Source organism: Thunnus thynnus, chromosome 7 (assembly GCF_963924715.1).
Source record: "Thunnus thynnus chromosome 7, fThuThy2.1, whole genome shotgun sequence".
NCBI lineage: Eukaryota > Metazoa > Chordata > Actinopteri > Scombriformes > Scombridae > Thunnus > Thunnus thynnus.
In genome coordinates, this window is record NC_089523.1 from 18,825,082 (window position 1) to 18,847,930 (window position 22,849).

The 22,849-nt window shown below is 41.5% G+C and overlaps 1 protein-coding gene across 1 annotated transcript in view; it reads left to right on the forward strand.

The window, feature by feature from the left end:
* The window catches only part of sik2b (salt-inducible kinase 2b), a 45,259-nt gene that overhangs the window by 13,674 nt on the left and 8,736 nt on the right, over positions 1-22,849 (forward strand). The window contains exons 4-11 of the mRNA XM_067594725.1: positions 6,735-6,896; positions 13,717-13,841; positions 14,266-14,389; positions 17,513-17,739; positions 19,271-19,423; positions 19,901-20,059; positions 21,818-22,049; positions 22,181-22,474. Coding sequence (XP_067450826.1) covers positions 6,735-6,896; positions 13,717-13,841; positions 14,266-14,389; positions 17,513-17,739; positions 19,271-19,423; positions 19,901-20,059; positions 21,818-22,049; positions 22,181-22,474 — 1,476 coding nt within the window. The remainder of the gene's footprint in view (positions 1-6,734; positions 6,897-13,716; positions 13,842-14,265; positions 14,390-17,512; positions 17,740-19,270; positions 19,424-19,900; positions 20,060-21,817; positions 22,050-22,180; positions 22,475-22,849) is intronic.

Genomic DNA, 22,849 nt, shown 5'->3' on the forward strand with positions numbered 1-22,849 from the left:
AATAAGACTATGTGGTTTGCAGACGTGACCAACACCAGCATGATCTAAACACATATGTACACACAATCTATCAGTCTATTATACACTGTATATCTGACATGGTTGACAATATATCAGTCATCAGTATTGGGATCATGCCAGATATGCTTCACTAATTTCAAATTTTAATGCTACATTTGTTAATTACAGGTGCACTCTGAATTAATTTTAGCCGCAGCATTCTAGTTCTGTATAAATGTGACAACTTTTAACTGATTTACAGTAAATTAAGTTAATATCTGCCTTTCTGTGCCGAGCTTTATCGATGCTTGAAGAGAGCAGATTTCCTCCCTTTTTGATATCTACAAAAACATGTTTTCAGTTGAGTGACAGCCAGCGTCTTACACGGCAGCTTTCACAGATTCACCTGCAGAAAAAAAAGGATGTTTGCAAGTTTTATGCTAGAGTAAATGTGACATGTTTTGCTGCACTTGAGCTGAGGTAATTTGTGCTTGTCTTCTTTGCTTTGCAAACACCTGGAAACAGTAAGAAAAGAAAAAATCAGGATATTTATAAATAAGTGTTTTTTTAGATGTTAGTCTTATTGTATAAGTAATAAACTAAACTGCATAGGTTGTTATTGGTATTGACATAAATGACCATTATTGTGATCAGTGAAATGTCTATATCTTGTATCCATAATATATTTAAATATATCATCATCAAATTGTCAAATTTAGGTTGTTTAGTCTTTAATATGTGTAATCTTTTATTCACATTTCTTAACCACCTCTCAGACTTTTACTATAATTTATTGTAAGAAGAACAAGAAAAATAGCCAGTGGTGTTGGCATGGATCATCCGCCATTGGAAAGCTAACAAATATGCCGTCATCTTTGTGATCTTTCATGTCAAACATCTTCAAATGTCAGACTTTTATTAAGTGTGTTTATTAAGTTCTTATTAAGAGGTTTATCTTTAATATAAAACTAATACTACTTGGGATCAAGGGTTGTACCATCACACCAAAAATAGACATGATGAGGCAAGTTAATAAAGCCATATTTTTCACAAAGTAAATTATGTTCACACATGTATAGAATCAGACGGTGGTCCTGTAAAATTATTTTTGATAACAGCTTGTCCTGTTCCATGAGACATCCCCTATGAAATTTCAGTATCATTCCATGAAAATTGCAGGATGATTAAATAATCATCCATGGGTTATTTAAAAGTCTTCCTTCTCAAGTTGCCCATTGAAGACATCAGACAAAATGCAAATTATTAACCCCTAAATGCACAATTATTCTCAGTAGGCTAAAGAAGTACTGAAAGCCTTAAGTGCACTGAAAGGTAGCTTGTCATGCGTCATTCCCACTGTCACACTCGCTGTTTTCAACTGTCAGTCACACACTGGCAGTCTTGTGCCATGTCAAACCACCTGTTTTTGAGTCTGAAAGTGGTTGATCACAAACTAAAGAAACACATGCATTATAAAGTTTTTGTTTTTTTTTCCTTTTTTAGGAGATTAGAATTATGTTGTGGAAATTAACAAATACAAAGAGAATCACGGGTTGAATGGATGATGGTGGGTGATGGGAAAAATATGATATGCTCAACTCTACTCAACCCTGCCCTGGATAGAAGCTGGGCAAAATAAGCCATGAGTTTTAATGATGAAGGTATTCTAAGTGGATCCAACTTGGGAAAGTACTAAGTTAAGAGCTTTGCTTTTTATGTAAATCAAGCTGGAATAGTTTTCATTTGGATGCTTCCTGTATGAGTACTGTAAGTAGGGGTGCAACGGATCACAAAACTCACAGTTCCAATCGTATCACGGTTTTGAGTCACGGATTGGATCATTTTTTGGATCAGTTAAAAAAAAAAAGGGGGGGAGAGACAAACATAATTTTACCCTCCATTCATTCTGTAAAACACTTTTGCCAATGGTCTTAAATGAAAACAACATTCAAGATGTCCAATGTTTAAATAAAATCTTAAAATATATAAAATATTCAATACTCAATTGTTTAATTAAATTGCAATATGAGGCATGATACTTTCTTTCTTTAAACATGGTAGTGAATGAAACAACAGCCTGTGTCCACATCATCAAAACTTGATGATAACTTACAAACATGAACACATCTTGTCCTGCAGCTTAGCTTGTTGAACGAGCCACCAAACAAACATTCACTGGGGAAAAGTCCACCACTAACATCAGTTAGCAGCTACGTAGCTAATTAGCTGCTCAGATGCAGCACATTAAACGGCATATAAACATACCTGCAGATGTCACTTCAGACCCGTTAGATGTTGGTTTGGTTGTTGCTCTTCAAAATCCCTGTTAGCGACATGTTGTCCGTCCATGACTTGTACTTACAGCAGTTTGTTTACTTTGTCTCCAATGAGACATTAAATTTTGCAATTAATCTGTGGTTCACATGCGTGCTGAACCGTGGGGGGCGATCTGTAGGGATCATAGATCAACTACGTTCCATTACAGCACTAACTGTAAGTATCACATGGAAGAGAAGTATCTCAAGCAATAGCTGCTGTTGATCTCTGGCGGGTATAACTCGGACTAAAAGGCAGCTCATACTGGCTCCAGTCCAGTTTAACCCCTGAGGGTACCAATATAATATCAGCACCAACATCTATCAACATGCTCATAGATGTGACTTTAATGTGGGTGCTGCATTTAAGTGGTTTGGGTATCAATTACTGATGTGGAAACAGAGTGTGTGCTATTTGAGTGTGTTTGCCCCTTGTAGTCTACACACACACACACACATACACACACACTCCCCCCATGCCTGCCCCACAATGTTATCTGAAGTCCAGCCAGAGGTCTATCCAACAAGCCAGTTTGTACCCATGATGTTTGTCCCATCCAAACCTGAGCAGCTGTTAAGAGACTAAACTCCTCACTCAGCTCTCAGCAGAAGTGGAACACAGTGGCTGTTGAGCTGTTCCCTAATACCCTTATGATTCATACTTGTTCTGTTCGCTTTCCCAGGATGCAGCTCTGCATGCCTCGCTGTGCTGTGGTCCTTGCCCTCGCCAACATTGTATCAGTGGATTACTCATCCTTCCACTGGGGCAACATACCGCATTGTGTGTGCGTGCATTAGTGTGTGTGTGTTTGTGTGTGGCTGTGCAGTGTTGATTGCTCAAACAGTAATGGCTTGTTTTTCAAGTGCTACCGTAGAGCAAGCAGTACCAACACAGTGCTGCTGTTGTTACAGGATGAAGATTAGTTGTGGTGTTTAGCATTTGGTTTCTCGAGTAACAGAAAATTTAACAATTTTGATAATCAAATAATTATTTATCAAGGAAAAATGTGAAACATTCACTGACTCCATCACCTTAAAAATTGAGATTTGTTTTTATATCATTGTACATAGAATATGGGTTTTAGACTGTGTGTAGCAATATGAATGTCAACTTGGGCACTAATAAATATTTTCGGGTTGTCTGTCCGTTCATCCCAGAACACAATGTCTCAGGAATGCCTTGAGGGAGTTTCTTCAAATTTGGCACAAACATCCACTTGGACTCAAGGATGAACTGATTAGAGTTTGGTGTTCAAAGATCAAGGTCACTGTGACCTCACAAAACACATTTCTGGCCATAACTCAAGAATTCATACATTAATTATTACAGTTTCACACAAATGTCTAACAGGATAAAATTATGAAGTGATGACATTTTATATCCAAAAGGTCAAAGGTCAACTTCACTGTCACATCATAATGTTCTGCAAAAACACTTTTCTGGCCATTATTCAATGTCATAACTCAGGAACAGAAGGGGAGTTTGTATTATATTTTAAATTTGGTTGGGTACTGAATTGGTGACACTAATCTTGGGTCTCCACCTTGAAACTGTGGTGATTGTGTGGATCTTCTGTGCTGTCGGGTTGAAGGTGTGTGTGTTCTATCAGAATCAGCTTGATTGACCAACACATACAAGGAAAATACACTTAAATCATTTTTATTAAATTCCTTCAAAGTCTTCACTACAAATATTATGAGTCTGGACAGACATGGATGTAAACTGCAACTTGACTGATTGGCAGAGGCATACAATGGCAAGGCGATATTTCTATTTTTTACTATTTTCTTACATTTTGTGGACAATGATGAATCACTTATTTGAGAAAATGTCTGTTAGATTATTTGATAATAAAAAACTATTATCAGTTGCTGCCCTAGATTTCTTATTATCAGGGCTCAGTTGTGTGTGGTCAAAAAAATATATTTAGTATATAGTGACAAAAGTGGCAAATACAACAAAACCCCTTTCTCACCACACTTTTCTGACATCAGAATTGAGGTTGGCTGCTTCCGACAACTTTTGTAACTTTCCGAAAATGACAATTTGAACAACCACATCCACATCACACAGTGATTGGCTAATTGTGTGAAGGTAAGCAGCCTTTGAACTCCTCTCTTAAGCTCTCTATTTGTATTCCTCTCACAACTCCTTCCCTCACTTTGCTTGTGTAAGAATGAATGTTGCACCATAAATGCCATAAAGGGAAGATTGTCTGATAGTGTGCACCGTTATTCCGATGTTGAAATGGTTATCTCTATGACCGCAGGCTTTTAACCCCACCTTTTAAGTGTAGGTACTTTAGCCTTCAGACGTGATTGGACGAAGGCAAAAGTTGGACCGTCCACCAAGCACGTCAGTTGAAACATACTGACACCTTAAGAGATGGAAGCAGACCACGAAAGGGAGAGGTTTTTTTATCCCTGAATGGTTATTACTTTAGAGTCCTGTTCTCTTCACAGGTGCATACTTGGACCTCCTTGACACATTCCCCTCCCCGGTGTGTTTTTTGATTAGCAGCGTTGCATGAAAGCTGCCCTGGTCACTGAACGGCCTCTTCGGTGGAATTTACCAGCCACTATCTAATCAGGTTTTCTCATTCTGCCAGATGTTAACTATTCATCAACTACGCAGTTGATGACGGTACAGCGTCATCTCCCTGAAGCTTTATAGTGCAACTTATGGCCTTTAGACATTTTTATTGTGCGGTCTTTGTCTCAACACTCATCTGACCCTTAAGTCAACCCTGAGTCAAGACAATATAGAGTTATTAAGGTTAGGTGTTTACAACATGCTGCGTGACAATGCCCTCAGTACATATGTTGCTCTACTTTAAATATCTCATGTGTAGTTGATGGTGAAATGTTTTTTTATCTTAATTGACTGTGAAATTGGCTTAGTGTGACTTCTCAGTGTATCATGACAAAGGCCTAGTTTCGAAATACTGTCAAAGTGATCTTATCGCTACCAAGTGTTTGGTTCCTTATGTGCACACCAGGGGAAATCACAGCAATATTGCATATGTGTTAAAGAAAAAAAGAAAACATAAAAAGAAGCCTATTTCTAACAAGTACAAAGTCCAGACAGAAAGTAGTTTTTAATATCTCGAGTGAACTCAGCTGCAAGCCAAAAAAATGCTCTTTTATGAAATTGATGCACTGTGTCCTCAGATAATTGCGTTACTTATATTTTTCACACTCTGTTTACTCATATATGAAGTTTGGTTGGCGGGGTGTTTTGTGGTTTTTGTGCATTGTTGTCAGGTTTGGTCGGTGGTCTGTATCCATGCCAGCTGGAAGGAAAGCCAACACAGAGTGTCCTATCTTGTTTGCCACAGAGTGTGAATTGAAGAGTTAGCAAGCTATCTGGACAGAGAGGTGTGAAGAGGAACCCTGCCGACAGCAACAAACACCATACTTTCCAAAGTTCACAGGGCTGCAAAAAATCACGTATCCTGTAAAATAGTTTATCAGGATGACTTTGTCGAAATTAATGAACACAGAATGGGAAAGTTTAAAGTAGCAATGAGGGTGGTGTTAAAGGAGACAATGAGAGAAAGGTCAGTGGTCTGAACGCTTGAAGGAAGAAGACGGTAAAATTTATGACCTTGGTCTCCCAGAGCCAGCGTCAGCTTTAGACTTTGGTTTCATGTGTTTTTCTGAACAACCACAAACTCAGTCTGTCTTACTGTTCTGTGCACAGCCTGTGCTCAGTAGATAAACAGATAAATCAGATGTTTTTGTTACGCATTGGTTAAGACTGTAGGTTCATATATTTACATTGGTATTGTAATTTGTCTGACTGATTGTCTGTGTTTTTACACACACTCTACAGTCATACACAGATAAACTTTGCATCATTATTAATAACTCTACAGCCCCCCTCCCAAACTCACCAACCCCCCAACTCACACCCTGTTCCAGCTTGTACTAATGTGGACGTTATGCATCAGAGGGCCAATTCTCAGAAATCTAGTCCTTCCCTTTCCTCCTCCGGCTATGACAACACAGTACATTCTCCACTGTCAACTCTTACCTACTCTCTCTCTCTTTCTCTCTCACACACACACATTATGGGTTATAAGAGGAGTTTCAGAAGAAAAATTACATCGTACATCATGCTCTGAGTCACTTTACAAAGCATGCTGTAATGTAAAGCAGCTGTAAACTACTGTTGGCACCAGGCCTGCACCTCATCAGAAGTAAATTATCCTTTCAACACATCCACCAACACTCTTTGGGATGAAAAACCTGCTTGAATACATTCGGTCCCACTGCACAAAGTGATACCTTATACTGTGTTTGAAAGGCCTGTAGAGTAATGTTATATAAGTTAATGTAAAGTATTTCATGCATATACCTCTAACATTACACATCATTACCTCTCTCCACTCTTTCTTTCTCTCTATCTTGCTGCAGACTACCTGGCGAAGCACGGCCGTCTCAGTGAGCTGGAGGCCAGGAGGAAGTTCTGGCAGATCCTGTCGGCGGTGGAATATTGTCACAACCGCAACATCGTCCACAGGGACCTGAAGGCAGAGAATCTACTGCTGGATGGCCATATGAACATCAAAATTGCAGGTACCATTATGATGTTGCGCAGGAGGACCCATAAACTCATTCATGGTTGAGAAATACAGGATATCTGTATGGAATTAGGGCTTTACTGAATGCTTTAAAGCTTTGTTTGTTGCCATGGTATTTGAATGGCAAAATCAGTATTCAAATATTTGTGTATTTATATATATGTGTGTGTGTGTGTGTGTATATGTGTATATATATATATATAAAAGCCTCTAATAAATTTAAATAATTGCTGCAGATGCATTGCAGCCCAAAAAATGTATTCGGGACAGCCCTATATGGAATCATTTAGTTTTGATCCACTGCCTTTCATGATCTCAGTGCTGGTGTAGTTCAGAAATGTCTTAACCACCTGCCCTGGCCATTTGCACAGTGTTGAGAAATGGTGGGAGATTGCATGTGAGATAGCTGTTGGCTGAGGGATGCCATTACAGATATCCTCCAAAGGCTTGTGCCACCTTCTCAGAACTGATCAGAGGAAATCAGAAATCCCTCCCCAGTGACCCCCAGCTTTAATTTTGAGGAAGAAACATTAAAGATAGAGGACAAAAAGAAGAACATGGCCAGAGGCAGAGATTTGAGTCTAAGCTGGAGGTCTGTAGTACAAGCTTCAAAGTGTGATTATTAAGCAACTGGCATTTAGAGCTAGCTAGTGAGAATGTCACCCTACCGCTGTGTCCCAGAGTGGAGGAGGGGGGGAGTGGGAAGCAATGACTGTGGTGGAAGAGAAGAGTTTCGGTCTAATTGAAGGAGGAGAGGAGGTGATGAAATGGATTGGCTACTTTAGGGACAGAGTAGCAGATGAGAGGATGAAGAAAGAATGATAAGGAGCGGTGCATAGTAGGGTGGCAGGGCTGCAGCTTTGACAATGCTCTGAAAGAGGCCAAGGTTTATCTTAGGCTTTATTCAGAGCTGATACTAAAATCCATCTAAGGTGAGCTGATAACATGAGGACAGCTAAAAATACAGGTGTGAAAGGATACAAGACACATTGAATGTGAGTGTGCGTTTCAGGGAAAATTGGACTCTTGTCCTCAAAGGACTTCACATCAAGGACTTCATATAGTCAAATAAAATCACCTATTGGTCTGATAAATTGTACTTCTTTTGCTCAGCGAACAGAATAGTTACCATTCATACATTAACCAGTGTTAAGTGGCTTTTGTTTGTTCTTAATGGTGCATTCATCAGATAAGGACAAATTAGTCAGAGCTGTATGATAAATGTTAGAGAACCGCGTGTTTCAGCTGCATCATTATTCGCATCTGTCCACTGTTTCTCAGAAGGGGTCCAAGATGATAACCTGGAGATGTTATTACCCCAGCAGTAATTTTCACAAACATGTCTGACTCACAGCCGATTGTCCGCACGGCAGATTAGATTTGAAGCAGGAAAACAATGAACAGAACATTACCTGGCTTGTGATTAGAGAAAACATCTCTGGGGAGGACACCAGCAACAAGGTACACTCTGTACTCCTTACCCACGACATGCTCTGACAAGTTTGGTACATGACAGATGAAGTTTAGACAAGTAAACATTTCAGATTCGTACTGTACACGAGACAAACAGGCCTCACTCCAAATTTTTCTCTCAGCATTAGTAATATCGATGTCAGTTTAGATCAGTCATCCGTTCAGCCATGATGAAAAAATGTTTTGCTTTCCTTTTGTGTTCAGTCTGGATTAGTCTGCATCTACGCTTGTGCGCAGATTTGCTCTGCTTCTGCTCAAACTCGTGAAACGTCTGCTCTCAGATTTCAGCTCTGCTCTTGGATTTTTTGCGCAGCAACCCTGTCAAAATCCCCCAACCAATAGAGGGCCAAGTGTAGTGTTGACCAAGGAAATCATCCCTGCCGCCTTGCAGGTGCATTCGCTTTACTTCTTAGGGCGTCCCATAGGGGCGGTTACTTTTAACCAGGTTCATCCACTCCCGCTCTCCAGGGCTTTATTAAATTTACTTCCCTTGCTATCTTTATGACATTTTGAATAAAAGTTAATATATATACCAGTGCCTTTACTTTTTACGATAATAGCTACATATAATAGTAGCCATATAGCACACCAGCCTCTTGTCAGTGTGCTAGCGGAGAAAACGACATCACCTTCATGACTCAGGAGCGCAGGAAATCTGTGCACACAACAATACATCTGAGTGCGAGCAGGAGCTATTTGAGTGGAGGGCAGGGTCTTTCAGGGAAAGCATTATATAATCAATAAATCATGCTCTCAAATTGACAGACCACGCTCTTGAATAAAGATAGGAAAAAAGCCCCATATTCACATAGCTTGTTTTGTCAGACTAACAGGGCCAGAATAACTAACTAGAGGGACACTGGGCAAAAATGTGCTATGGGCCCCTATTGACTCCCACCTCCCTTTTTCGCCCATGCTCTTTGCATTGTGTATGTACTCTGTGTGTGTTCAGCACAAATTTATTCAGTGAAAGGCACCATGTAAGCGCATAATAAACTAAAACAATAATAACTCAAGCCCCACCGCCCCCACCCCCTGCAAGATGGGCCCATGACATTAGGTAATAATGCTGGTGTTGCCTTACGGGTCCCATCATTTTAGTTAAGTATGTGCTTTAGTGGTGTACACAGTACCAACAAATCGATTAAATTAGCACAAACTAATTGTCACATGGTGAACCTGGGGCCTCTGCACAGTTGAAAGGTTTGTCCAGTTGATAATCCAGCCTTAATGACCAACAGTCCAAAACCCAAATATAGCAAATAATTTGACATTTTTGAGTGACTTTAAGAATTTTCATAATTTTGAATTAGTTGTCTGCCTCTTTACTAATCACCTAATTGTTGCAGCCCACGTCTGCATATTCACATCCAGTCTGTGAGGTGTTTTTAAACTCCAGGGTTTTACCTGCAGTCCAGTGATGCCTCCTTACTTTTTAAAGGCCACCTCTGGTCAGTCTGTATGAAGCTTAACTAGGCAGCGGTCAGTCAAAGAAAGGTCATGCTCATGGTGGCTGCAGAGGAGAGGGGAACAGCTGCAGCGGGGGGTGCCCTTCATGTTTTCACTTCAAACAGCCCCTTTACGTTCAAGTTGACAGATTGAAAGAGATGGGAAGAGAGGCTGAGAAATAACAAAAACAAAAGGGAGTTGCTGGATCAGAGGAGGACAGGCAGCATTTCTATGGTCAAAAAAAGCAAAAGTGGTTTAGGAGAACCACTTTCAAAAGCAACATTTGATATATCAGACATTATTTAATATTTGCAATATGTTTACATGCTTTCTTAACAGGTACTTTACAGGTTTTCAGTTCATTTCAGGTCATGTATAGGTCATTAGCATTTTGTTATGGTCAATACCATATACAAAGTGATGTCATTGGAAGTGCACCAAACCCTAAAGGTGTTTCATGCTCAATTAAATGATGTAGCAAGTACAAACAATCTCCAAATGAAGGAAACCTGCTGGAGAAAGTTTCTGATTACATTATGTAAACACGGTGGATTCTATAGTAAACACAAGGGGTGGTCAATGAATCAGTGTGATGAAATACCTTGATTTGTCAGGTACTGAATAAGCCTAAAACAAACATTCCCATTGGGTTAATATATGTATAAACATTTGAGTTTCAAAGTTCATTGACTGCAGTTTGCACAACAATCACTGCTCAAGGCCCATTTAACAGCTGTTTTGGAGATTTTGAACAGATCACATAATCTTCAGATATATAAACAGTTATCTGTATGTATCTGTCAACAGTTTGTCTAATAAATCTCAACAATAAATGATGCAATCATACATATGATACATATTGCCCACTTCTAGAAAGGATTATAACTAAATATCTACTAAATTGACATGGAAGACGTGAAGTTGATCAGTATCCACTGTAGGCGCATGTGGCAGTTTGTGACCGAAGCACAAGTAGAGAAGCAAGTCAGCAAAATGACGCAGTAACATCTGTTTTAGAGGAATATGTATCTAAACATCAGCCTCCATACCAGACCAGATAAGTTTGTATTGAGTATGAATTTAATTAATTATTATTATTTTATTATTTTATTCATCATTAGTAGGAGGAACAATGTGTTATGTCTTCTTTAAATTGTTACATAGTCTTACTTTAAAAAGTGAAATGATACTTTTTATAAGAGTGATAGAGGCAGATGTTTTGCTACCTGAAGCACACAAGGGGGTGAAAGAGAAAGGAGAGAAGAAAGTGATACTGATTAAAGAGAAGATATGAGAAAAGAGAGGAAGGGTGAATTCAGGGCAGTGCATCCTGAGCCATAAGTAGCCGTTACTATGTCCATGCTTACACCTTGTTATTGGAAATGACACGGTAACATTATTGACTGCTGGATGCTGTCCGCTTACTGCAGCATGATGATACCACTTACACACTTAACATCTACACACACACACACACATTCATAAACAGTTTATAAGCCGTTAGCTGGAGTGTATTCCAGTGTGACATGTTTAGGCTAATATTATGCTAATACTGTTGTGCGCGACACAAACACACACACGCACACACACACACACACACACACACACACACTTCCCCACCCCGCCCTTCCCGTTTGAGCTGTGAGTGTTAGTACCCTGCAGCGTGCTGGAGCATTTGACGTCAACCAGTCTGCTCAGTATTCAGCTCCATGAAATGGGTCACAGCTTCTGACGATAAAGCAACTGCACCGCTCTGCCTGCATCTCACATCTCACCTTCACAGCAGCATCAGACAGTAAACATACTTGTAATAAACCCCACTGTGGCGCAACGCTTTACCCTCCACTTTATTTCACCACACCTGCCTCTACCTGCACTGCAGTTGAATACATGCACTCACACACAGTCACGCAATTGTTTTTTTTTTTTCTTTTGTTTTTTTTTTCTTTTTTGCAATTGGAGGTTGCACTGCGCTAATCTCTCAAACACAATTCCTACATGTGTTTTCCAGTGCTGTTTGAAGTTATCCTTTTGTTTTATTTCTAGTCATGATACCATCTATAGTCCTCATTCTTCTTCACTGATCTTCTACATCCCCAAAACAATTAGTGTTGAAACAGTAAGTCTATTGACAGAAAATTTATCGTCAACAATTTTTATAATCCAGTTTTAAGTCGCTTATCAAGCAAAAATGCCAACAATTTTGTAATATTATAATTATACATTATTATATAATTACATTATATGTTTAAGTGAATATCTTTGGGTTTTGGGTTGTTTGTCAGACAAAAAGACATTTGACGATGACACTCTGGGCTCTAAGAAATGTTAATTCCTAAAATAATTAACAGATTAATTTATCATTTAAAATAGTTATTAGTTGCAGTCAAACCCAGTTTACACATGAGTGGCTCCTAGCTGTGTGTGTGAATGTGTGTCTTGTGTGTGTTTGTCAGCTTGAATATGTCATAGTGGTGTTGTAGATTGTTTCCTCTTAATTGCTAAAATTAAGTCTTGATGAGTCGTCTTGAGAGTAAAGGAGAAGGAACTGGTTACACATTCTGTTTCTCGCTCCCACACTGCTTACTGTGTGTGTGCGTGTGTGTGTGTGTGTGTGTCGACCCATATCACCTCCAGCCCCATTATGTAAGCCTTTTTCTTTTTTTTTAATCAGTGTTATTTATTTGTTTTGCAATGCATGTTTTCTGTTTATGTAACTGTTTAGAATTACAGAAAAAGGGGGTGGAGGGTTAAGTGCGTCTGACTGTCTGCTCCTGTAACTGTCATGTCCCATGACACAATCACAGCATCCCCACTCATAATAAACTTAACAAAGCATAGAATTATTTTCCTTATCTATTATTTGTTTATTTCCTTGTTTTAATTGATCAGTTTATCACTTTAAATATATAAAAAAAAAACAAAGTCCATCATAAGTTGAGATGTCTTAAAATTGTTTGTTTTGTCTGAAAGCTGTCCAAAAACAATGTTATGAATGTTATGGAGCAGAGAAAGGAGCAAATCCACAAATCTGAGTAGCTACAACCTGCAAATATTAACAATTAGTTTCTTGATTTTTTTTTTTTTTTTTTTTTAATCACTTATCAAAATAGTCATTGATTAGTTTTCTGTCATTGTCATCCAGAAGCACCAGTAGCAAGTCTTGTAAAACCCAATGAGGAGAGGAGACAAAGGATCACTAACTGGAAAAGGTTTGAGAAAGAGGGAGGGAGAATGATACAACCTAATAGAAAAATGGCTTGGCTGAGTGATTGCAGGCACGCAAGATGGCTCAGTGTGATTTGGCAGATATTACTTCAGCTCTTAGTTGGATTTTAATGAAAGGCAGACATGAACTTCTCAGCGTTTTGTGTGTGTCGGTGCGTTTGTGGAAGTGCGTGTTAGACTTCGCTGTCTTATTCCTCTGAAGATAAAATATGAGTTTTACTCACTCTACAGGCAACCCATCAGCACAAAGCCTTTGATGACCTCATGACAGTCTCTAGGGGAGTTTACCTCATAAAAAAACCCGTTTCCTCAACGCAGAAATATGTGGATCACATATGACATTATGCAAAAACCTGCAAACCCCATGAGACATTTATAAATGTTCAATCACACGGCACAATCCGCCTTTTGTTGGTCAGTTTGTACGGTTCTCTGACCACTTCATCACATCTGTCACCACAGTTCTACTCACCATGTGCCTGAACCACTTCCCTTTTTTACAATTACAAGAAATACTTTGTTTGAGGTTGCTGTTTTGCAGAACCTGCTGTTCACCACGTGGTTTAGTATCAAAATAGATGTGTTTTTGCATTTGGCTTTACTGTGTGATATGATCTTTAACTTTCCTCTCGTCCCACCCACCCCTGCTGTTTCGTCTTGTGCAGACTTTGGATTCGGGAACTTCTTCCAGCCCGGGGAGCCTCTGGCCACATGGTGCGGCAGCCCACCCTACGCTGCTCCCGAGGTCTTCGAGGGCCAACAATATGAGGGCCCGCAGCTGGACATCTGGGTAAGAGGAGTGATAGCAGAGAGATGGCAATTTTACCACCATATTTCAAATAATTTATTCAAGCATTGAATTTATGTGACATTTACTTTACCAAGCTACAAGATTATGCAATTCATTTTCGAATGTTTTATATATAGTCTTGATGTTATGAAGTCAGCAGCTTTTGTTCCCAATATATGGTTCTGTGGGGGATGTTGAGTGTGATTTCCCAACCACAGTTCATAACCTGCTGTACAGTATATCGCAATCATTACCATTTATTTTTGTGTGTGAATGTGAGCGATGCATTTGTGTATATGTACGTTTTTGAATGGAAATGATAACAATATTTACATCCAGACACCTCTATTGATTAATAAACTGATTACTCCTATCTCCTGCCCTGACCTTGCTCTGTGTGTGTTTATCTTTTTAATGTCTCCAGAGTATGGGGGTGGTGCTGTATGTGCTGGTGTGTGGCGCGTTGCCCTTCGATGGTCCCACTTTGCCTGTGTTACGGCAGAGAGTCCTAGAAGGAAGGTTTCGCATCCCCTACTTCATGACTGAAGGTAAGACGAGACAAACTCATTCTCTGGACCTTCAGTACCTCACATTCCTGTAAATGTACATGCCTGCAGTGTATTAGACACCTGTCAGTCTTTCTTATTATGGCACGTAGTCGAACTGAGGTGAAAATGGCACAAAAATTCTTGTGAAGGACATCATCATCATGCCGCTCAGATGAATAGATCACACTTTCCTATTTGAGTCACCATACTGTTGAATGTTCACTGGCAGACTCTCTTGTGGTATCAACCAGTCAGGGGGTAATTTCATTAACGAGACAGCATTACGCTCCTTTGAAGGGGATATAGTAGGAGACACTCTGTCATTGTCCTCTGTAATGTGTGTGTCCGTGTGTGTGTGTGTGTGTGTGTGTGTGTGTGTGTGTACGGGCTGCATGAGTGAGGTTGGCTAACTGTCTCAAAGCAGTCCTGCTGTTAGCGGCTGTGCTAGCTAGCTGGCAGCAGATTAAGTCCAGAGCTGGAGCTGTTTATGTAACCTGGGGAAGAGCCAGTGAAGCCTTCCAGCAGCTTGCCTGTCTGTCTTTCTGAAGAGACTCTCCCTGTCTGCATGTGTGTCTGTCTGCCCGTCTATCTATCTGTCTATCTGACTCATGCTCTCTGTCAGTGAGACATCTTCCTGTCCGTCTGTGGCCCTGTCTGTTTGTCTTTCCTTGTTTCTCTGTATCCCATCTGCAGTCTGTAGCACTTTCTCCACAGGGGGTGTGGTGAGAGAGTCGACCAGTTTTGTTTTTTTTTAGTTTTTTTTTTCTCTTCTTTTTTTCAGGACCTTGAAACAATTAATACGTAAGGGGAATGTAGGAGTGTAATGTCAGCTCTGTGGCCAGACTGACACTCAAATCCGCCTCCCCACCCCCAGTCCAGCCCTTGTTCCCTGAACAAGAAGAACAGAGTGTGCTATTTGCTCCATCCAGAAACAGTCCATCTCCTCTCACCGGCCAATGCTGTGGTACACAGCACAGCCTAGCACCGCATAGTTAACTCGCCTAGAACATCTCAACACTGTGAACGTTGTGATCTACCTCGACCCTCCTTATTCCACAACTAGATGATGTCATATGTCTCCCCTGCAGTATTGCACAGGACTAGTAGATAGTAGTACAGGACAACCAAGTGTTGTGTTATCCAGATAAATAAACAACCTGATGCCTGAGTCTGTATCCTTTATTTGTGGATGTTTAACCCTATGTGCAGACATTTGTGGCTGACTACAGAATACTTTGTCAAATTATTGTTTTGGCCTATAAAATAGTGAAAAATGCCCATCACAAGTTCCCAGAGCCTGAGCTTTTGTATGACCCACCCAAAGATGTTACATTACAATGATATAAAACAGAGAAAAGCAGAAAATGTTTGAAACGTGTGCTTTAAAAAATGATTTAAATGGTTAATTGATTAGCAAAGTAGTTGCAGATCATTTTTCTGTTGATTGACAAATCGGATAATCAACTAAAACTTTCCCATGTGAAGCTGAGCCACTTTGACTTGTGTTGCTATTGTGGCGTTTTTCTCTCTTCTGTCTTGCGTTGCAGCAATGTGTTAACGTATGTGACGTTTGAACGCCTTGACTTGCTTTTTGAAGTGCATTTAATTTATGAATGTCTGCTTATAGGATTTTGCTCCTGTTCAGTCTAATCATTGAAACCAGATATATTTTATATTTGTTAGTTATAGACTGTTTTTTTATGTTTCTGTGTTTTTTCTATATGAAAACAGAAAGCCTCAGTACCTGCTCTCTGCCCTTAAACTTCTCACAGCAGAGTGCTGTTCTCTGTCATTGGGGGACTTGGTGCAACTCTACACCAGTGGGAGATTGCAAGTGTTAACTGGGATGGTTCTGTGGTTGAGTCATGGTGGTGTAATGTACTGGCTAGGAACAGTGTGTCAATCAATCAGCCAGCCAGCCAGCCGGCTAGCCAGCTAGACAGTTATGCAGTGTCGGCCCCTTACATAGTCCAACCTTCCCTGGTGGTTAGACGCTTTGAGAAAAGTGCTCAGCTTCAACTGTTGCTATAAACACGGCTGTAGCAACGAGTAGAGCCTGAGTAACTTCTGGGTCAAACAAATTGTAGTGGATTGTAACTTATTTGAAGCAGATATTAACTGTAGGAGCTGCTAGAATGCCACAGCATGAGGTAAAAGTGCAGTGAAGGGCACAGTGGTTATGCACATAATGGGGAAAAAATGTGTTGACTGAACCACCAGGCACAGGGTACAAAATATGTGATGTAAAGCAAACGTTAGTAGATCAGCAGGGCAACTAGGAAGAATGTGCAGCAGGGAGTTAATGTTGGCAGCCAGGTCCTTGGACTTGCTGTTATGAACTGCTGAGGTCTCCCTCCTAACGTTGGCAGGAGACAGGATATCTGTAGACACTGGTTGAGTGGGAGAATAAAGGAAGAAGGTGACCTGCAGAAGATATGTGGAGAAAATAATTTCAACTCCTTGAAAACCCTAAAAATGACACAATATTTAACAAAAATAACTGATCATTCACTATGCCTCTAAAGAGAGAATCTAACATGCTTTGTTCTGAGGTTTCTGAAGCACTTCAGATTGAAAACTCAAGGTAGAGACTGATAAAATCAAGAACATACTCCAACAAAGCATCAAAAATCAAGGAAAGAATGAATCACTGCAGGGCTTATTTGTTGCAAACACACCTGTTTTGCTTTAAGACCATAGCAGCAGGGTATAAGGGTAAGGATGCCGTGCAGCAGGCAGGAATGCAGCGCAGACAGTAGGGGCGCAGGCAGGCCAAAGTGGCACAGCCAGGGGAACTGTAATCCTGTTAAGAACCCAGCTGTGTCTGACGTCAAACTCATCTAGCCATTAACTAGAGGTGAGGAGCTCTCATTAGGGGGGGAGGAAAGTAGAAAAGAGTGTAGACATGCTGTTCAGAAGTGACGGCAGAAGAAACTAAGAAAACAAATGAGCAGATTTTAAGCTGCTATTCAGCCCCACTTCATCTGGGCTATTTTGAAAAGGACATGATGCTTTGTTGCTTAATTTGCTTCATCATAACTTATAAGAGCGATAATCTGAAATATGAAACACTATAAAAACCTTATCACATTCTCTATCATTTTTCTTTCTACCCTCTCCCAGACTGTGAGCATCTGATCCGCAGGATGTTGGTCCTGGACCCGTCAAAGCGTCTGTCTGTGGCCCAGATCAAAGAGCACAAGTGGATGGCTCTAGATGTTCCAGTGCAGCGGCCTGTTCTGTACCAACAGCCAGTGTCTACCGAGGGCGAGGCCGGCGTGGGGGAGTACAGCGAGCAGGTCCTTCGCCTGATGCACAGCCTTGGCATTGACCAGCACAAGACTATAGAGGTGAGGACTGAGCTGGACGGAGGAGTTTGCTTTATTTATTCAACAGGAGTATAAAGAAGAAAGGTTTAAAGGTTAGAATGCGTGTGCAGAAAACTGACCTCTTCCATTATGTGAATTTGCTGATTCTTGTGGAGAATGGTCAAAGTCAGTGTTTCCCCTAGGTTACCTGCTCGCTCTCTCACTCAACCACTCACTTACCCGCTACGCAAACATTACATACTGCCCTATTCCTTAAAAGGAGCTACGCTACCAAGAGTTTCCTAGGCAGTGACACAGAGGTTAACTCACGTTTCGGAACAGTGCTGCACAGAGGCTCCCAAACGCTATTGATTTCCAAATGAATGGATATATGGCGTTATTTTTGCCATTTAAAAATATTTTTTTGGCCTGGTGGGGGTTCTTGCTGCACAATTATAGGGGAAACACTAGTCAAAGTGATGTTTGAGTGATGTAGTGCAGACATTACAGAGGTACAATACATCTACTTTACGACTGAATAAGAAATGGAGCTGCACAGATACTAAAATAAAATTGATAAATTGCTGCTTTGCATTAGCATTGTGTCACAAGTGTGGTGATCCTCTTAAAAAATATAGCTTGCTACATTGAAAGAGGATGCAGTGATTTATCATCACGGTGTATATTTATCTGTTTCTTTGCGTATTTTATTGAAATGCTTCTGGTTTCTCGATAAATCAAAAATGTTGAAAAAAATCCTGTCTGTATATATGTTGTACACAATATTTCTGCATTTATTACCACAATTACTTCTCTGTACTCTGTAAAGAAATCACAATATCATTATGGAAATATTATTCAGCCCTGATTAGAAAATAAGTGGAAAATATAGCCACACCCTAACTGAACACACCTGAACCCTCCTGTACATGTGTATGTTATCACCTACTTCAGTCTTTTCAAGCTTTGTATCAGTGTGGGCTGTATCTGTGTGCTGCCTTTTCTTTTAATACATTTATGTTTACTGTATTTTATCTATATTCTGTTATTCAGCTGCTGCAGTAACCCAATTTCACAAAGGCGTAATTAAAGAATTAAGCACATCTTAAGAGCTGTCACAGTTAAAGGACCAGTGTGTAGGATTTAGTGGCATCTAGCGGTGAGGTTGCAGATTGCAACCAACTACTGAATACCACACCCCCCCCCTTCCAAGCATATAGGAGAACCTAGTGGCCCCGAAACTCACGAAAAACATGAAAAGTCCTCTCCAGAGCCAGTATTTGGTTTGTCCATTCTGGGCTACTGTAGAAACATGGCGGTGCAACATGGCGGCCTCCATGGAAGGGGACCCACTGTCTTCGTAGATATAATGGGCTCATTCTAATGTAATTCTTATTTTCAGGTGATTATACACTAAAAAATTACTCATGAATATTATATTCCATTTCTGCCAAGTCCGTTCCACTAGATGCCACTAAATTCTACACACTGCACCTTTATTTATCCAGAATTAAAGGTGTACATCGGGAATAGCTTTAGCTACAGACCATTCATGTTGTCTGTCATCTTGCAGTCTTTGCAGAACAAAAGCTACAACCACTTTGCTGCTATCTACTACCTGCTGGTGGAGCGGCTCAAGGCCCATCGCTGCAGCTTCCCCGTCGAACAGAGGCTCGATGCCCGCCAGCGACGGCCCAGCACCATCGCCGAACAGACCGTTGTCAAGGTAACCGTGGGGTGTCAGGGCAACGAGGGAGTTCTGAATAATGTGTACTGAGATTACCATCTACGCCTCCCTGATCAAAGCTGTGTTATTCACACTTGCACCCAAGAACAAACAGACGGACTGACGACGCCCATTCATTTATCTGTCCAGCCAGGTTCTGTCTTCACCTGCTCTCTTCCAATATTTTCCACCCAGCCTTGATCTTAATGCATCTCCCTCAGTTACATTATTCATCATTTTCTTTTCTTTGCCCCCCTCTCTCTTCTTACCGACGTTGTGCAATTTCTCTTTCATTTCCCCTCACCATCTAGAATCTCGCTTTCTCTTCTTGCTAAATGTGAATTATAAAGTCAAATTCACTGCAGCTCAATTTTGACATAATTGCATTATTATCAAGGATGTTGTTAAGTATCAGCCATGAATTGGAGGTTTTTTGATGTAATGTCAAAAACTCTCTGTTTTTCTCCCTCTCTGCAGTCGACCAGTGGTTCAGCCCAGGTGGGTTTGCTCCCGCAGGGTGTTCGTCTGTTGCGCTCCCCCGCTGTACCCCAAGCCTCCTCCGATGCGTTCACCTTCCCCCAGACTGCATGTCCGCTGGAGCAGACTTTCATGGTGGAGGACGTCAACACGCCCAAAGTAGGTCCAACAGCAGTAGCAGCAGGCTGAGGGAAGCCTCCTTGCTAAGTCCTTTTGTTTGCGTGTCTTCTTGTCTGTGTGTTCGTCCTCTATTTTCATATGACGGCTCACTCGGAAGTTGTAGTTGTTGCAGTCGTAATCAGCCAGCACAAGTATGTCCTGAAAAATGATCCCGATAAGCTTGACAGTGATTCGCTTTGATAAGCGTACCCACTCACTGTGAATCAGAAGTGTGTGTGTTTGTGTGTGTGTGTGTGTGTGTGTGCGCGCGTGCACGTCAGACACCTTTTGAGGTTTTGAGCATTGGCTTGCTCCGTCAACCTGCCAGAGTGCAGCTGACTTGTTCTCTTATGTAAGCTTTCAGCCAGCACTCACATCAAACAGGACAGCTGCCTGTCCTGCATAGATCTTAGACAGACTCACTCTCACACACACACACACACACACACACACACACACATACACACACACACACAAATATACACCGTGCGCTCTCTCTTTTTCTGTTTATCTGTACCAACCAGCGACCTTTTCCTCCAGGCCTGTTGCTGAGCTGACCGACTATTACAGAACACAGACACCAGTGGTCTGAGTTGACGACCTCACACTCCTGCAGGGCTACACACACACACACACACACACACACACACACACACACACACACACAGACATACATGCTGTATCATTCTTCAAGATTTCTTTTCCATCCCACCCCCTCTCCTGTCTCCAGTAAAAAGTGATGTGTGCATTGTGTGTGTGCATACACAGTGTTTGTGTGTGTCTATGGTGAGCAGAACAGGGCAGAGTGAGAGTGCGTGTTATCTGCGTGAATGGAGCCTGGTTATGTAAGCGGTCCTGTGATGATGTGACCTAATGTGAAGCTGAGTGAACACACATGGACAGGAAGCTGCTGCGCTGCTCCAGCGATCTCACCGCCATGACTTCCTACCCATCAGCCAACAGCTCATCTTTTTTTTTTCCTTCTTTTTTCTATTCTTATGTGTTTTTTCTTTTCATCCAAGCTTTTTCTCTTACTCTTCTTCTTCATCCTTTAATTTCTTTCTATCCTTATCACCCCTACTCTTTTTCATCATCTATTTCCCAATGTCGTTTTCTCCGCTTGTCCCCCATGTGCAAGCCTGTGTGTGTGTGTGTGTGTGTGTGTGTGTGCGCCTGTTGAGTAACAGCATTCCTATCCCAGCACACTACAGAAAGCAGATGGGGAATTGGGCAAAGTTGCTCTTTCTAGACTAACACCAGGCTTTCCGGTTACTGCGGCAACTCATGCAGATGATCTTTGTCTGCGTGTGTGTATGTGTGTGAATCTATGTCTGTGTGTATGTCAGTCACACAGCACTTACAGTCAAAGCTCACTTCCTGGCCCTGCATTCCTTTATCCGCACCCTCCACCTCTAGGCCAACACACATAGCCCTGTATGCGGTAACACACACACTCCCAGTATGAGGCCAGCTGTGGTGTGTGGAGGGAAAACAGAGGGAGGAGAGTAACTAGTGGAACTGATTCACAGTATGGTGGTCGCCTTCTACTATCCATGTGGTCTAGTGCAAATGATGGATTTCTGTGTGTGTTTGTGTGTGTCTAAGATGCTTGATTTGACTAAGAACCTTCATTTGTCTCAACATGTTAATGTGTCCCGTTTTCTTCAGTGTGGAGCCATTTTCTTACTGGCACTGCCAATATCGAATGTATAGTTATTGTTTTCTCTTTCTGTTGCTTTTTTATCACCCCCCTTCTAGGTGAATGGCTGCCTACTGGACCCCCTGCCTCCCCCCACTGTCCTCCGCAAGTCCTCCACCTCGTCGCCTAGCAACATGATGGAGACATCGATCGATGAGGGCATCGAGACCGAGGAGCCCGACACAGATGATGATCCACCCCACCTGCTCTCGGCCTATCAGACGGCTCGTTTCGGCCAACGACGACACACCCTCTCCGAGGTCACCAACCAGCCAGGGACTTCAAACCAAGGTGTGTTGTCACCTGATCAAACACACGCCTCTAGACTATGTCACATGCACTTAAGTTTTTCTGGATCATCCCCCATGAGCAAAAATAAATTTTCCTTGAAATAAAATACAGATTTTTTTTTTGTCCCCTAGGTAAATTATTTGCTCTAGGCCACAACCCCTCCATGGGTAGCATGGACTCTGACATGGGCTACGACATGGGCTCCGTGCACAGCGACCTCGGTCTACTGGAGGACGCCCCATCTCTCAGTGAAGTGGTACCGACCAACAGCTCTGCCCCTGGCGTCACCCCCACGCCTTTCTTGAGCGCTCGGCCTGCCAACCCAGCAATGGCCGCCCTGACCTCTCAGCACAGGGAGACGCACAACCGCTCCCCCATCAGCTTCAGAGAAGGACGCCGGGCCTCTGACACCTCGCTCACCCAAGGTCAGAGCCACCGGTGTTTATTTGTTTTTTCTCTCCTTCATATCTGTTCATCCACTCTCTCAAATGACACACTTCTCTGTATGTGTGCACTCAGACTGCTCTGACTGAATGGGTTAAGTATCTTCCTCCATTTGAGGGTCAACCTTCAACTTTAATAGAAACTCTCACTGTTTGTGACATTGCATTTGCAGTGCAGGTTAATGGATGAGATCAAAGGAGTCTGCAAAGAACAATAGAAAGATGATTAAGCTCCTTGCCAGCCATTGGCAGTAGTAGACAAATCCACCTTAAAGGCCTCAATAGACTACAATGTAATACAGTCACAAGACATTTTGACATGTCTGATCATTACTGTACTGTGCTCAGTCTGCACAA